Source organism: Canis lupus, chromosome 25 (assembly GCF_003254725.2).
Source record: "Canis lupus dingo isolate Sandy chromosome 25, ASM325472v2, whole genome shotgun sequence".
In the NCBI taxonomy this organism is placed as follows: domain Eukaryota; kingdom Metazoa; phylum Chordata; class Mammalia; order Carnivora; family Canidae; genus Canis; species Canis lupus.
Window position 1 is genome coordinate 4831928 of NC_064267.1, and position 17201 is coordinate 4849128.

Genomic DNA, 17201 nt, shown 5'->3' on the forward strand with positions numbered 1-17201 from the left:
TGGAGAGATTAAGGTGTCTCATAGTTAGGCTTACCTGTTTCTGTAGAGTAAACTCTGAAGCTCTTATCCCAGAACCCACAGATAAGAATATAGCGATTATCTGCTGTGACCACAAAACAATGCGCATTGATTTGTATACTCTGGTCAACAAGGTCCGTGATTTGCCGTTTGTTCACACCAGAGTTATTGGCTAAACATACACAGAAAAAAAGAGTTTAAAGAAGGATTCCACAAGAGTTTCTTTCTTTTTTTTTTTTTTAGATCTTATTTATTTATTCATGAGAGACACAGAGAGAGAGAGGCAGAGACACAGGCAGAGGGAGAAGCAGGCTCCATGCAGGGCGCCTGATGTGGGATTCGATCCTGGGACTCCAGGATCATGCCCTGGGCCAAAGGCAGACACTCAACCTTTGAGCCACCCAGGCATCCCTCCACAAGAGTTTCATCAAGCACTAATGGAAGGAATATTTTTATGCTTCATTTATCTAGAAATGAGTTTTTAAGGCTCTCAGATTATTAACATTCTAACACATCCCCATGAGGAGTATCAGCTTAATTTTTAGTAGCAGTGGCTAGTTATGAACTACATTAGGTATCTAAAGGTTGTCAGAGATTTCAATTCCTTCTCCTCCAAAAATATGAAGAATTCAAATACTGAATTTAAAATAAAAATATTTAAATGGATTTAAATCTACCTAGGTTCACTATACACAGGTTCATTAATGTCCTACAAGTTCTATAATAAGGAGGAACAAATATTGTGTGAGGTATGGTATGTAAAAGAAAAAAAATCTTAATATTCGCCCCAATCTGTCATTTTCTGATGGCATTTACAATTCATGTGGAAAAAACAGGAGAGAGGTTTGAGCAAGGGATGTTGTTATGTGGGCAGCCCCACAGGGAGCTTTAGGTCAGCAGCTTTAAAGACCTGGATTGTCAACAAACAGAAGGCCTTTCCAGAATGGGCTGGCAGGGGAGGAGAGGAATAAAAAAGATGGGAGAGGGATTGGGGAGGAATGAGACAGGCAGAGAATCAATGGATAGCACTGGGATTGAATCTGAAAAAAGTGAGGAACTCGGAGACACCGTCTGATTTCCCTAGTGTCTGTCTGCATGCCAGCCTGTCCCGTACTCTGTGCTGTCCTTTCAGGCTAAATCCCTGGGCTGAATTCTTAAACAGGAGATGCACACATCACTCGCACTCCCTAACGCCAATTAGACTGAAGTGCAACTATTTGTGGATTCCCACTAATGCTATCATAATAATGGCTAGGGCGGTAAGCCAAAAATTATACAGAAAAAGGTAGCAAAAGAAAAGACAAAGGTTCTGAGTCACTTGAAAACTACATAACTGATCCTTCATTAATAAGAATAGAGCTAATTTTTCCATAGTTACATTCCAGCTGTATGTGACATTGTCGATGTCTCTTGGGTGAAGGAATAGCTGGACTAGACAATATTCCCAGTCCTACACCTTAGCTGTTCTCAAAGACATGTAACTGCTATTTTGTGTAGGGGTGTAAGTAACTAACTTGAATGACTGCCTTTTAACTTATTTCTGGGTTCAAAGATGAAGGGTGAATTAAGAAACATAAGAAAAGATATACCGTAACTTGTGTATGGCTTTATTTTTCATGCCATTTTCAAATTTTTTTTTTTTCCTAATTTAGTTCTCTACATGATCCCACAAAAAAGGCAGGACAAATATCCTGATCAACCATCTTGCAGCTAGGAAATTGAGGCCTAGAAACAGGAAGGGACTTGTTCTGGATCATATACTAATAAATGTGCATGTGATTAAAAGTATTTCCATCCTCTGTTGCAAAGAGTTACAGCTCATAAGTTTGCAATTCATATGAAATCCTTAATTTAAAAAAATCGGTCCTATTGGAAGGAGATTTCTAGAAAAGATGTCCTCTGTGTTAGTTTTCTTTCATGATTTTTTTGAGTCCTTATGTATTTCAAATATTTTATTTTATTTTTTATTTTTTATTTTTTTTAAATATTTTAAATAATATACAGTTGTTAAAGAATAGTTTAGGCTGAAAAAAAGGACAGTTTGGAATGATTTGCCTTGTTTAGAACCAACTTAAATTATCCAACTTAAAATATCAAGAAAATGCCACAAATAATCACTTTAATACCAAAAAATTTTTGAGATGGCATATTATGATATATATAGCTCTTTGGTGGTAATTTGATGTTATCTGCACATTAATTTTATGGCAGAAAAATGATCATTTGGATACCTTTTGTAATAAATAACTACATAGGAATCTGGACAGTCAGCATTCATGAAAATGTATTTCTTGTTGTTACCGTACCAATTAAGGGGTCCATTTCAATGGGAAGATGATGAGCTTGATCCAAGGAGTATCCTGGCGCTCCTCTGAGGCCTAAAGGTTAAACAGAAGGAGAAAACTACTGTAATATTCTCAGAAGGAAGGAATTTCCTAATAAGCAGTGTTTTATGATGATTGTATAAAAGGTATACTGCTTAAAAATTATTTGGCAAGTTGTTATAAGAATGATTGTCATTTACACATTTTTGTGGATACTCTCAATGAAATCATCACAATAGGGACTGCTGGTTTCCATGGAAGATGTACAAAGCTGGAAAGAGTGTTGTTTTCATCCTAACAAGAAAAGCCTGCATAAAATAGAAGATCATAACATTTCTTGAACCCCTCCAAGAGCTAAGATTTCTGGGCAACCAGTGAGCTTGAAATCTAAGAAAGGTTGTGTGCCTGCAAGCAAGGGTGGGTGTGAACGTGGCAGGGCTCACCTGGGCTGGGGCAGAGGGGATGATGGGGCTTCCGTCTTCATTCAATACATGGCAAATCATTTGAAGGTAAAAAATTGAGCCACACCAAAGATCTTAAGCTCAGGAAAAGCTACTATCAGAGGATTAATATTTAGGGCTTGATTGAGTTCATTAGTCATAATTTTTTACATGTGATTATATAACATATATAATACTTATGAATAATGCTAAATAAAAAATGAATATAGTTTTTTCTCAACACAAAGTATTTCTAGAGACTCAGACTTCTGTGAATAATAAAGTTGTATTTTTTTCTTAAGATGTTTGTTGCATGTTTCTGATCAAATGGAATTCCCTCAAGGTAATAGAATTATCTCAGTTGATAGTATCACCAATAAACATAGTGTATTTAGAAACTCTTACAAGATGAAGCTATGATATAAATGAGACTGTTTTTCAGAGCAGCACAGAAGTTGGTAGAATAGAAAAATTCAGGTGAATTTACCATGGCTTATCCATCTAGTCCTGGAGATAGTGAGGATCCTGGGGTTTCCAAGGATACTGAAAGGGGTGAATTTGGCCAACTAAATCATTTGGTCATATCCACTTCTGTAGATGTATCAATGTCTGATTTTTATAACAGAATTCTATCACTTCAAGATGTACTAGCTGGAACTTTTGGAAATGAGTTTAAAGAAAACACATATAAAATCACTGAACAATTTAGATTTTGTCTTTTCTCAAAGACTCTCAGCTCCACAAGGAGGGAGATGGTGCCTGTCTTGTTCACTGCTGTGCTCCCACTTGACACATAGTGGCCATTTAAATATTTGCTGAAGAAGTAAGTAAAGTGGAAGAAAGAGGATTTGTAACCACCCTCTAAGAAATCCAGATTCAAACTCACTTTTTTTTTTAAGATTTTATTTATTTATTCATGAGAGACACAGAAAGGGAGGCAGGTAAAGGGAGAAGCAGGCTCCCTGTGGGGAGCCTGATGTGGGACTAGATCCCAGGACCCTGGGATCAGGACCTGAACCGAAGGCAGACGCTCAACCGCTGAGCCACCCAGGTACCCCTCACTTTTGTTTAATATGGGCTAAAAGTGTTGTTGTTGTTTTTTTTCCTTGTGGGGCAGGCAGTAGTAGGGTGGGAGGACCTGAATTATTTGTAGACCTGCTTCAATTTATCAAATATTTATTGAATCCTTAACCATCAGCCAAGCATTCTGTGAGGCCCTCACGCAGAGCAGAGTGAACAAGAGACAAGACACATCTAGTTAGGTCTGGCAATTACTTGCTCTGCTGCTTCCTGCCAATAATTTGGAATACTAGCTAGCCCCCAGCACACTTACCTTAACTTCACTGCAGTTTTTAAGACCCCTTTGCTAAGCACCGTGCTTAGACACACATACCTACTGTATTGTGCCACCGATTCACTGCGAACAGTCGGCTGCAGGTCACGGTCACCACTGCGGGGATGGTCAGGTGGGGCAGGGTGTTGGCTGCCACGTGGGTCACTGGAGAATTTGAGGGAAACTTCAGGACCATGATCACATCCTGTTGCATCTGATCTTTAAACATGAGTGGACTCTGTGGAAGGAAACACTGTTGAATAGAAAGAGAAGAGAGCAGAAGAAAACAGAAGGGATAACACAGTTAGTGAAAGCTCTGGGGAGACAGACAGAGGTCAACACAGATGAGGCGAGCACGAGCAGAGAGCAAAGCAACCTGAACTTCCAACCCATGATGAGGATGGCACAGGGGAAAGGGCAAGGCCTCTGTGCAGTGACTGGCAGGTGACACGAGATCACTGATGAGTGGCCTCAGTGTAAGCCTTGCCAGACTGGTGTGAGGAGTGAGCTCACAGATCTGTCTTAGGATGTAGTGTCATTATTCAGTGTGGTGAAAGCATCAGTTTTGTGGAAGAATGAGTCAAGTCAGTCACGGAAACTGTTTACATGAACTAATTGATACTTCCATTTGTTAGCTGGTTCATCTGGGGTCATGGCTTCAATGTAAATAATAATAAAATATAATAAATATAATATAATAGCCTTCCCTGTCAGACCTCTGCACGCATCTTTGCTGTGGCACCACTGACTGGTTAAGGTTGAGGTCTTCTTCCTAGACTGTGCGCTTACCGAGGGCTAACCCTTTTCCTTCCTTTAATCTCTGTTTCAAAAGTCTAGCATGTGATCTGATAGAAAGCGACACTGTAAACGCTACTGTTCCAACACCATAAATAATACTGCATCGAAAACACAAAATGGGGGGATTCTGGAAATAACCACTATGTAGAGTTTGTGAATATTTTCAATTGTTTTCTATACATATGAATTGTCTACTCCATGCACTTAGAAGGCTGAGCTTTCCATTATGAGCATCTCCATGCCAATTTAGTCTCTAACAATTTTCCCCAGGAAAGCAATGAATCCTGACTGGGCATTTCTCCAGGATAATAATAATAATAATAATAATAATAATTATTATTATTATTATTAAACAGAGACAACTAACACGGGAATAAAACTCTTCTGCCAAAGCATTTCATAAAATAAAGTGTTAGAAATATTCTCTTAGACAGTTTATCAAAAATACTTCATCTCAAGGCTTGAGGTTCCAAGGCCACGTCCCCACGTCTACACCATGACTGCGTGTTCATGAGGAACTGTGTGCTTGGTGTCAACCTTTCTGCTTTGTCACATACAGAGACCCATTTCAATCAGAAGAGTTCATTAGAACTCTCTTGAGCCATTGTGGAGAGAAGAAACATATTTTCAAACAAACACATTTATTTATGTGTTTCACTAGCAGTTTGCTTATTGATTTGTTGAAGGTCTAGAGAATGCAGATCCTCTGTGTTACAGTGCTTAGCATCATATCTGATGCATAGAAGGGAACTTGATATGAATTTGTTAAGTAACTGAAAAAAACACATGAAAGGTCTGAACAGTGCTTCCACCACAATATAACAGCTTATAAGTTGTTCGCACATATATTAAGGACCATATTTCACAGCTCTTTACTCCAAACTTAAAGAGTTCTTGCTACCTTGATAACCGCCTAGAGAAATGGATGCATTTTAATTCCTTTTGTAGACACCTTTTTTACCTTTAAGCATTTTTCACTTCAGTAAAAAAATAATCAGTGAAAAACCACAGTTTAAAAATCAGTTTAAACCAGTTTTAAATTCCCACTAAAGAAGTTTCTCAGAAAAGTTACCTTCTTCAAATTGAAGAGAGAGGTGTTATATAATTTGCTAATAAACTGCAAAAAAGGGACTGCTTTGTTATGAAAAGGAGCTTTTAAAATTCAGATTAAAATGAAAAGAATTTTACCTTTTCCCTGGCAAAACTAGAATAAAAGTTTTAATATGAGGAGCTAGTGGAGCTGATGTCACCGGCTAACATTTCTTGAGAATGTATTGTGCACCAGGTGCTGGTCTGAGTGCTCTACAGTATTAAGTCATGAAATTCGCAGGGCAGGTGGTATTTTTGCCTTCGTGTAACAGATGCTGTAACATAGCAGACAGGTTAAATCCCTTGCCCAAGTCATTTGCTAGTGAGAGGCCAAGCTGATGCTTGACCCGACTGGCTCTGGAGCCCTTGTTCCTAACCCTCGGCCTCTCTGCAGTGCCTACAGAGTACCTGTATATTTCTGTCCTCTCCTTAAAACGAGCTACTCCCTCTGTTCCACCTTGCCCCAGAAGATTACATCGGGCAATATCATATTGTGTTGAGAGTATATTTTCATCCTACTTTAATCTAATTTTGGTGCCTACATGTGTATGGGTGAGTTTATGCAGAGGCCTACAGAGTCAGGGAAGACGGGCCCTTGTCGTGGATCCCAAATCAGGCTGGCGTAGCAGCACTCAGGGGTAAGAGCTGCTCTCCCCTCTCCTCTCCTCTGTATTTCAGCATATACTTACCCTGAAGAGCTACCCAATAAATCGAGAAGCCTTTAAAACTGCTGCTGAAACCACAATTTTATTTGACGTGCATCCAGGTACAAAGAAAGCAAAAACCTTTCCTTTGAGGCTGCTATGTCTTACCAGGTGCATGGCAGAGCTCCGAGGCGGATGTGGCTCGATAAGCAACTGAGACGGCGTCTGTCCAAAGTTCTGTATCTGTGCCTCCATGGCCTGCAGGGGAAGGAGAGGGACTGTCATAATCAATATGCATCAACGAGAGAGGTCAACACACTCCCCGACAATGCAAGTGTATCCCAAGTCAGCCATGAAAGAAGTCCAGAAAATTCAGTGGGTGTTCTCTCAGGGTGCAGAATCATCCAACTGTTAGTATTTTGCAGACAGGTTTTGCTTCTCTTTCTAAACGTGCTTCTGTTAACCAAGTCACTGTTCTTATTTAGAAGCTGCGGTTAAATGTGGAAATGTTAAACCTGTGAGTGCATGCATGCAGCTAAGGTCAAAGAACACTTCTAACACTAAATACAACATGTATACCTTGATAAAGTCCTGTGTAAGAAGAAACGTATGGGGATCTCTAATGAAATAAGCTTCTGGGATCTTAGGGGAGAAAGAATGATACATAAAGTCCGACAATGATATGAAATAAAATTCAGAAAATCATACAATCCAGTCAATACAGAGGGTAATCACAAGATTTCTGTTATGATTAACCACGGGCAAATTTTTGCTACAAAAATATATTTTAGCATGCCATGCTGTTTTAAGACGAATGTCGAGATATTATGTAATGTCTATAATGTATGAATTCATTTCTCTCAATTTTTTTTTGAAATTTTAGACATAACTAACCCAGGGAGGAAACAATTCTTTGGGCATCTTGAGCTATGCAATATTTTATTAAAGCCTGTGCAGACAGAAATATTAATGAGACTGTATGGCTTCCAATGAATAAAAATAATTTTGGATCTCAAACTGTCTGGACTGTATAATATGCCTTTTTCTGTGTGTACGTCAAAGACATAATCTTACAGGAGATTTATGTATTTCTTCTCTATATAAGTACCACAGGCAAAAAGATTTCAATATATTAAACTAGACTAACAGAAATATTTTTCCAAAATACTGTTAGCATGTAATTTAAGTCAACAAGGGGAAGCACAATATTTACAATGGTCATTACTCTGTTACCATGCTAATTTTTCCCCTAAAATTGTGTGCAATTTGGTTGCACATAAAGATGAAATACGAAACTCATTGCTGAGTGCTTAAGAGTGCAGGTAAGGTGGTAGATGGCTCTCGACGCTGCGCTGCCACTAATCGCATCACTATCTACAAATCTCATTTATAAAGTACTTAAATTTAACAATCTGTCCGCCTAGACTGCATTTCAAGAAAATGCTTATCAATAAAAATGTGGATTTTCAAATTTATTAGCAATATTAAACATGAATGCATCATTACCTGCCATATTTTAGCAATTGCATAAATGGGGCTTTGGTTCTTTTATTTGCAGAGGCAATAGGATGAATTATTAAATCTCTTTAAGAGCTGTCCAATTTTTATGTATCCATTTATTTGCATGGTGTCCACCCATACATGAAGTGTGACTGTTTAGGTAAATCGCACTCACATAGATACCATCATACTTTATCTCCCTGGTGCAAGATTTAGGATTATAAAAGAGGTATGAGACCATTTCTGGTTAGGTTCACATCATGAACAATAAACTCTTAAGAGTAACTTGAAAGAAGAAAAAAAAACCCCAGTGATTTCATTGTTAAAACTGCCCTGGCTTGAAAATGTCTGGTACCTCGCTTACTGTATCAGAACAGCTAAAGTTGCTCAAACAATAGGTACCTGGGCTTGTGCTCTGACTCCTCCAGAAAGGGGCTGGGCTGGCATAGGGAGACAGAGGTAAAATTAAATATAATTTAGCCTCTCTTGGTCAGTGTACCTCTACTTAGCAGGCAGCCTTTAAATGGCCACAGAAGGACCAAGTCCACAAACATGCTCTGCTTGACTTTAGTTTTGTTCTGAAAGGGCAGTATTAGAACTATACTAGAAAATCTCAGGATACTCACTTACTTTCCAGAAATCTACACAGTTCTCTTCAGGGGGACCACCTCTGATTCTTTTTGGACTGAGGCAGAGTACACACACGTATTTATTTTAAACGACTCTCAAGTGGCATCAAGATATACAGGAAGCTATGATCAAGTTAATATTGTGGTCTCATCCTCTCATTAAGACAGTACATTCCCTACATTTAACATTTATTTATTTGTTTTTAATAATTTAAGCTGAATCCATCTTCTTTGGGATCCACATCACATGCCTTCATGTTCTTATTCCAATATTTACCTTTTGGCTATCTTGTAATCCTGTCTAGCGGCAGTTCCTTAACCCTTGATTTAAAAATATACAGGTCGGGATGCCTGGGTAGCTCAGTGGTTGAGCGTCTGCCTTTGGCTCAGGTGGTGATCCTGGGGTCCTAGGATCGAGCCCCGTGTCGTGCTCCCCAGAGGGAGCCTGCTTCTTTCTCTGCCTGTATCTCTGCCTCTCTATGTCTCTCATGAATAAATAAATTAAAAAAAATATATACAGGTCTTTCTGTTCTTGAAAAAGCATGCTGCCTCCTCTAAGTTCTATTGCTCGTCATAACCAACATGTTTGGATAGGGAGTGAGCACCTACATATTTTCTTCACCTCTCCCCCATCCTGTTTTCTGTCCTCCCCCACTTTTAGAGAGTCATCAGTGTCTTCTGTCAAGAGGAAGGTACTTTGCATGGGAGGGTGCCCAGGGATATACACAACCCATTCTGGAATCTATGAAGCATAGCAGCTGAATGGTTGTTCCTCATTCTGAGAACTACTCCCTGACGTAGGAGAAAATGCATCCCCTTAATGTGAACCTTGGGCAGGGTTCTAAATCCTTCCCAGGGCCCTAAATAATAATCAATGTCCTCCATATTCTCATAGCACTTTTCCCTTTATCATGACATTCAACGCATAGTTCTTTACATAGGTCTGTTTGCTCAAACTGTTCATCATCTGCAGGTCAAGGCTGTGACTTAGTCTTAAGAGAGTCCAAAAACATTCGCTGACTATAGAAGTGGGGCAGTGGTGGGGCCTTTGTACAAAACTGAAAGGTAGCCCAGAAAAGGAAAATCAATAGTAAAGAACACATCAGAGTGCTTTACCTTTACAGTTCAATACTGCAAAAACAATCAGGTTAACAAACATTAAATGCCTAGTCTATGTCAAGGGATAAAGTATCAGATACCAGTCTGAGTCTGCCCTCAAGAAGTTTCAGCTCATGAGGACATAAGATGAGTGGCAATCAGGGCACACAGTAGGTCAAGAACCACGGCGGAGGCCAGCCTCAAGTGCAAGGGGGCCCAGGAGTGATGTCTACATCAGACACAGAGTGGAGCAGGGTACACACAGAGGACGTCTGCTAGGAAAGGGGCTTTGAGAAAAGGGACATGAGCTGAGGTCTGAATGTCACATAGGAATAGGCCAGTCAACAGCAAAAAAAGATAACCAGAAATGGCATTTAAAAAAATTCAACGTATTTCTCTTTTTCCATACATTGTTCTGCCTGGGTTGAAGAGACTTAATGCTAGCTTTATTTATTCGGAAAACATTATACTTATTGAGCACCTACTATGTACTGGGTACCATTTCAGATATTTGCGATACTCATCAAACAAAACAGAGATTTGGGCTCTTGTAGAAGTTGTATTCTAGCCAGGATGGCATAGGAGCTTATTATTTCGGCCAGATAGCACATGCCAGCATCCTTTGGGCTAGAATCCGCTCATAGGCATGGTTTCTATTTGAGCCAACATTTATAGGTCAGAAAATTTCATACAATAAATTGGATTTTTTGGCTTCTCTCAACAAAACAAAACAAAACAAAAAAACAGAAGAGGTGTTTCATCAGCATTTCTGCACAGCAACACTTGTCTGGTGCCAAGGCACAGGGGCTCTTTTGTAATGCCCATCACTCACAGGACCCAGGCATGCACTGCCTCTGGCCTGCTTCACAAGTTTCTTCCCTGTACAACTCCTAAAGACTTCTCGGAATTTGTTACTCCTTTTAAAATCTACTACCAAAACGTTAATTTGTATTACAAAAAAGCTATCGCTTTATATATCTACAGTAGTCCTGCCCTCATCCTTGGGGTATATGGTCCAAGATGCCAAAGAATGCCTGATACTGGATAGTACTGAACCCTATGTATGCTGTTTTTTCTTATACATATTTATGATAACGTTTAATTAATAAATTATGCATAGAGATTAACAGCAATAATTACTGATAAACTGGAACAATGATAATATACTACAATAAAAGTGATGTGAACGTGGTCTCTCTCAAAATACCTTATGGTACTGGACTCACCTTTCTCCTTATGATGACGGTGTAGATGGTAAAATGCCTCTGATGAGGGGCACCTGAGTGGCTCAGACAATGAAGCATCTGGCTTGGGCTAAGATCATGATCCCCGGGTCCTGGGATTGAGCCCCACATCGGGCTCCCTGCTCAGCAGGGAGCCTAGTTCTCTCTCTCCCTCTGCCCCATGCCCCCAATCATGTTCACTCTCTCAAATAAATAAGATCTTAAAAAAAAATGCCTAACTGATGAGATGAAGTGAGCCAGTGAGGTAGGCACTGTGACCTAACATTAAGCTACTGCAGACCTTCTGACACTAGGTCAGCATCACTGCTTCCATACCATCTTGACTGCAGGTAACTGAAACCGTAGAAAGCCAAAACAGTGGATATGGGGTGACTACTGCATTGCACTTTCCATGGAAGCAAGAATGAACTGATATTGTATGTGTGAACTCATGATTTTTATAATGTGTATAGCAAAAGAGTACAACTTGGGAAATAAATCTGTCAATCTAACTTCATCGAATTTTAAAATGTTATCCATTGTGAGAAGCGTCATTAATTTCTATACTATTAAGAAGTAAAAATGTTACTAATTAAACTATGATTCACTACTGATTATAAGACACACTGTAATTCGGAGTGCTGAGACAGAACCATGATAAGCATCTCAGAATCAGTTCATTATTGTAAATATTTTATGTTATTATAAATATACTTTTACATATAATAAGCAGTGATATAGAGTTTTAGATATTTCATATAAATCTAGCATACAGGGATCCCTGGGTGGCGCAGCGGTTTGGCGCCTGCCTTTGGCCCAGGGCGCGATCCTGGAGACCCGGGATCGAATCCCACGACGGGCTCCCGGTGCATGGAGCCTGCTTCTCCCTCTGCCTGTGTCTCTGCCTCTCTCTCTCTCTCTCTCTCTGTGTGACTATCATAAATAAATAAAAATAAAAATTAAAAAAAAAAAGAGTATACTATCTTTGAGGGTACTTTTATGATGAAACTCTTACATATCAAACTCAACTTTATCTCAAAAAATAATCATGTAAGGGATGCCACTTTATTTCATCAGGAATTGTTCAGATAGCAAAGATAAGTAAGTTAGTTTCTTAAGAGTTTTACATTTTAATTCTTATGTGGATGCTTACTTCTTCTAAAAATCATTTGGTTGAATATTGAGCAGTTCCCATGTACTTAGCATTTGCTCTCCCCAGCTAAGACCATCAAGAAATAGGCAGGTCATAAAATAAGAAAAAAAAGTATTTTTTTTTTTTAAACTTTGGAGGGAGTTGTAAAATATGGACGTTTTCGGGGTAAGTAGAGAAGTAAAGAAAAATGTGATCTAAGTTACGATTAGTAGGACAAAATAAGTAAACCTGAACAGTGACTTTCAGATTTCATACACACATAGGACACATAACTCAGTTTTATCTGCTTCTATGGACCATAAAGCTCCCCTTAGGGAAAGTTCCTGTTAGGGACAGTTTCCTGGTTTTTTTCCCCTCCCCATTCTCTTGATAGGCTCGTTTTGTAAAATCCTCCAGGTCCCACCTACTGAGTTATGAAATTACCCACATCTTCATTGAGCTCTCCTTTTTTCCTCACTTATTTTCAACAAGCTCTCTCTAGTCTTATGTTACTCAAAGGTCAGGGCTAGGTGTACGGCTGCATCATCTAGGCCCTGCCCCAAGGTGCCCAGTCGAGGGGCAAATGAGGGACAGCATCTACCTCAAATGCCAAAGGAAGGAGCACCTTTTATTATTCATCCTTTTAATGAGGGCATCTTTTTAAATTTGCACAAAGGGGCCATATGCATTAGCCATGGCTGTGACATGTACCTTATTCCTTTGACCTGTTGTACCTCTTCTTAGTTGCTTTTATCTGTCCCCCACGATATCCTACCTCCTTTATGAACACAGATATATTGCTGGGATGAAATCCTCAGAAGAGGAAGTAAATATGCTGTGGTTTATGTGCATTATGCTTATGCCTGTTAATATGAAAGATTTCATAGCTGAGGTAAAACTACATATGGCGACGGATAAGTGATAGTTCAGAATGATGTTCAAATCACCAATAAATTCAAAATACTCTAAAAGAAAGAAATTACTATTTAGATGAATAAGCATGCTTTCTCCCTCCACTTGTATTTACTATTTGGATAACTAGTGTATGCTAGATAGCACACACCTCCTCTGGTACCCAGGAGATAAAAAATTCTGGTTAATCTTGTCTTTTCCACAATATAGGTAAATGTAACCCACATACATTTCTCTCCTTTGGAATCTTTACAACTTCTAGTCTTTTTTGTAAATGTAATTTAGCATTGTCTTTCTGATGAAATGTCATAAGGTCTAAGTGCCACGAGAAAGACTGTGAGAAAGCACATATGGGAAGCTGTCAAATGACCGATTTCATCCATTTTGCTTGGTCTGTGCTATCTTTTAAAGTTGTTTTCCAGAAGAGTCAGCATTTTATAAAATATGATAGCTTGTGCTATCCACAATGCAATTATCAGATTATGTTGAAATTACTAGTCAATTATTGATCATTTTCAGAAAATTCAAGACAAAAATAGCAAAAGTGATTCCTTGGGAACACAGAAAAGGATTTCCTCAAAATTTCCTTAGGATCATATTATCTTATTTTATAGCTCATTATAGTAAGATTTTATTTTAATGCTTGAAAGTGGATATTCTTTTTTTACCAGAAAATACAACTTCAACAATTAAAAATATGCATGTGATTTATATTATCTTTCTGTTCTACCTCCAATTCTACCAATTCTATACCAAATAGGAAAAAAAAATTGGAATTTTGAGAAGTCTGAAATGATAAAAGAAAAGATTACTTAATAGCAGACTGTATTTTAACTGATATGCTTTTGCTTTTGGTTTATTGTTACAATAAAACAAGATCATATAAAGCATTACTTTTTAATGCTAGAAAAACAGGAGCAAAATAAATCAAGAAAATAATATCTCCACTTTATTTCTTGCTTTACAAACATTAAACTATATAAAAAATTAAAATGCTATTTTATATTCAACTGCTTCTAGTTTTTCATAGAAACTACACAATAGAAGACCAAACATGTTTCCTCTTAACAGTCAGCTGCATTAAGGCTAAGTCTATATGAGCAGAATTATTAGAATATTCAAGCAAATACTTAATAACTCAAGTAAAAAAGAACCACATTGGTTGTAACTATCAGACTATGTTAGACCATATTGAGGGAGAGGATTTTGATTTATTCATTTGCCTGCCTCAGTGCTTGGTTTTATTCTTTTAGTATAAAGCTAAAAAAAAAATAAAAATAAAAAGGAGAATTATCCTCTTGCTGACTCTGATTTCCTCCTCAGACTGATGAGTTATAATGATGACATTCCATATCTGACTTAACAAATAAATGCGAACAGTTAATGTGAAAAGCAAGCACCGTGTCCTTTGGAGAAAAACTGCTTTGCCCAGAACAGTTTTTCTTCACATTAGGTCAGGGCCACTGGTGGCAGGCTCACTTAATTTTTATATTTAAAAATAAATATAAGTCAACCCAGGTGGGAAAAGTACATGCATTTTAATGTGGCAGGTAGTGGCTGTTCTACCCTGGATGTCTTCAATAAATTTGCCTAAAGTCGTGACTAACTCAGGGGGAATACAGAGTGAGCTGGATCATCTTCCAGAGACTGCCATCACTGGTACTCTCTTGTTCCCTACCTTCCCACTCTTTTCGGCCAATGAGAGCTCAGAACAGGAGATGGGAAAGGGAGATAAAACTTATTGTATGATCCTTCCCTGCCAGGTCCCAGGTCAGCAGTGGCTGTGCTGCAGTCTTCTATCTAAGGCCACAGCTCCTGTTGGGTGACTGCTTTCCCAGGGTTACTTATCCTGGCAGTTTCCAGTAATGGCCCCTTCTCTGTGTAGGCCTTGGGGTGGTACCTAGATCTTAATCTGCAGATGCTTCACTTTCCCTTGTTCATCCACTTTATCCTGCCCATATCTTTGTAAAGAGGATCATTATTAAACGTCCTATTACCAATCACATTGTTAAAAAATTATGGTAAAAATACACAGAACATAAATTTACCACCTTAACAATTTTCCAAGTGTACAGTTCAGGAGTGTTATGTACATTCATAATGTTCTATGACCAGTCTCTACAACTCTTTTTAATCTTGCAAAACTGTTACCCATTAACAGCTCCCCATTTACTTATTCTCCCCATCCTCTGGAAATCAACCTTCTACTTTCTGTCCCTATGATTTTGACTATTCCAGGTACCTCATATAAGTGGAATCATATAGTATTTGTTTTCTGACTGGCTTATTTCACTTAGCATAAGGTCGTCAAGGTTCATTTTTGTTGTAGCAAATGCCAGAAGTTCCTTCCTTCTTAATGCTGCATAACATTCTATGGCATGTACATGTGCATGTACCACATTTTATGGATCCATTAATCTGCTGATGGACACGGGTTGCTTCTACCCTTTGCGTATTGTGAATAATGCTGCTATGAGCATGGGTGCACAAATATTTCTTCAAAATCTTGTCTTTAGTTCTTTTGAAATCTACCAAAGTAGAACTGCTAGATCATATGGCAGCCTTATTTTTAATTTTTCAAGGACCTCCATCCGGTCTTCCAGAGAAGACACTTTGCATTCCCACCACAGCACATAAGGCTTCTAATTTCTCCACATCCTCATCAACACTTGCTATTTTCTGTTTGTTGGATTGATAGTAGGTAACCTAACAGGTGTGAGGTGGTATACAATTGTGTTTTTGATTTGCATTTCCTTAACAACTATGATGTTAAGAATCTTTCCATGTGCTTGTTGGCCATTTGTATATCTTTTCTGGAGCCTTCATTATTCCTTTGAGAGGGTAATGTGCTGTGACAGATACAAACAGAATTGATATTCAGGTATATAAGAGAAATGATGGTTAATTTTTGCTTCATTCTCAAGTAAGACTGACCAAAATATGATTATATACAAGTAAGAGACATTTTTATTGAAGATTTAAAATATTTTGGGGATAAATATTATCATAAGCCTTTTGAGGGGGAGGCCACAGAGTCTCTTTGCAATCTATGCTCATCAATCCTTAAGAAGAGAACCAAAACACTATTTTCTGGATTAACTACCTGGAAGCAAGAGTTTTAGCAGATAATCTCTTAAAAAATATACATTTATTTATTTTTAGAGAGAGAGTGAGTGAGCACAAACAGGGGGAGAGGGAGAGGATTTCAAGCAGACTCCATGAGCCTGAGGTGGGGCTCAGTCTCAGGATCCTAAGATCATGACCTGTGCCAAAACCAAGAGTCAGTCACTTAACCAATTGAGCCACCTAGGCGCCCTAGCAGATGATGTCTTAAGAACTCTTCAGGTTTTTTGTTCTTTGCTCACTTTGGGTTGATCATTACATAGCGTGTAGGTAAAGGAGTCAACCCAGAAATGCTTAATGAAATGTGAGAAGAATCAGTACAATGTCCCTGCCAAATTCTTCCTGGTTGAATAAATTTATATAAAACAAACTCTATGCTCATTGATTCAGGCCATGAAGTTGGGGGAAGGTGGTGGTGGAGGAGGAATGAGAGACAAGTAGTAGTATTGGTGATGACCTTTTATCACCATACAAAATAAGTTCACTTGGAGTGTCTGATCTTGGAAAGAAAATAATGAAAATAACAAAAGCTGAAAAGATTTGCTTGGAAATGGAATGACATCAAGACAAAGGTTTATCAGGTGGTGGTATAAACATTACAAAAAAGAAATCATACACTTTTATTAGGCTAAATTCAAATTAAAAATAGTATTGCATGTATTTGGCAGAACAAAGTGATCTTCTTTGATTTTGACATAAATGGGAAACAGTAATCTATATATACTATATTGAGATTTCAAATGGCTTTAAATAGGTTCATTATCAATATGTTTAAAACCTTTAAAAATGAGCTCTTCACATCTAACTGAAATGCTTAGGTATTTAGATTGAGTAATATCTACTTCAACAAATTGAAGCATGCAATATGTTTTGAATAATTGTTAATTTATGCTAAGGTAACAACTGTGTAATATAACTGAAATCTATGTTAACAGAAG

The 17201-nt window shown here is 38.2% G+C and overlaps 1 protein-coding gene across 11 annotated transcripts in view; it reads right to left on the minus strand.

The window, feature by feature from the left end:
• Window positions 1-17201, minus strand: part of NBEA (neurobeachin) — a 674158-nt gene that overhangs the window by 20785 nt on the left and 636172 nt on the right. For 5 of the 11 annotated variants that reach the window (XM_049101416.1, XM_049101413.1, XM_049101411.1 and 2 more), the window contains 5 exons: window positions 7226-7288; window positions 6815-6904; window positions 4176-4368; window positions 2325-2396; window positions 35-190 (listed from right to left, as the gene is read on the minus strand). In XM_049101416.1, the coding sequence (XP_048957373.1) occupies window positions 35-190; window positions 2325-2396; window positions 4176-4368; window positions 6815-6904; window positions 7226-7288 (574 nt within the window). The remainder of the gene's footprint in view (window positions 1-34; window positions 191-2324; window positions 2397-4175; window positions 4369-6814; window positions 6905-7225; window positions 7289-17201) is intronic. The other 6 variants (XM_049101414.1, XM_049101417.1, XM_035721158.2 and 3 more) reach the window with 3 other exon arrangements.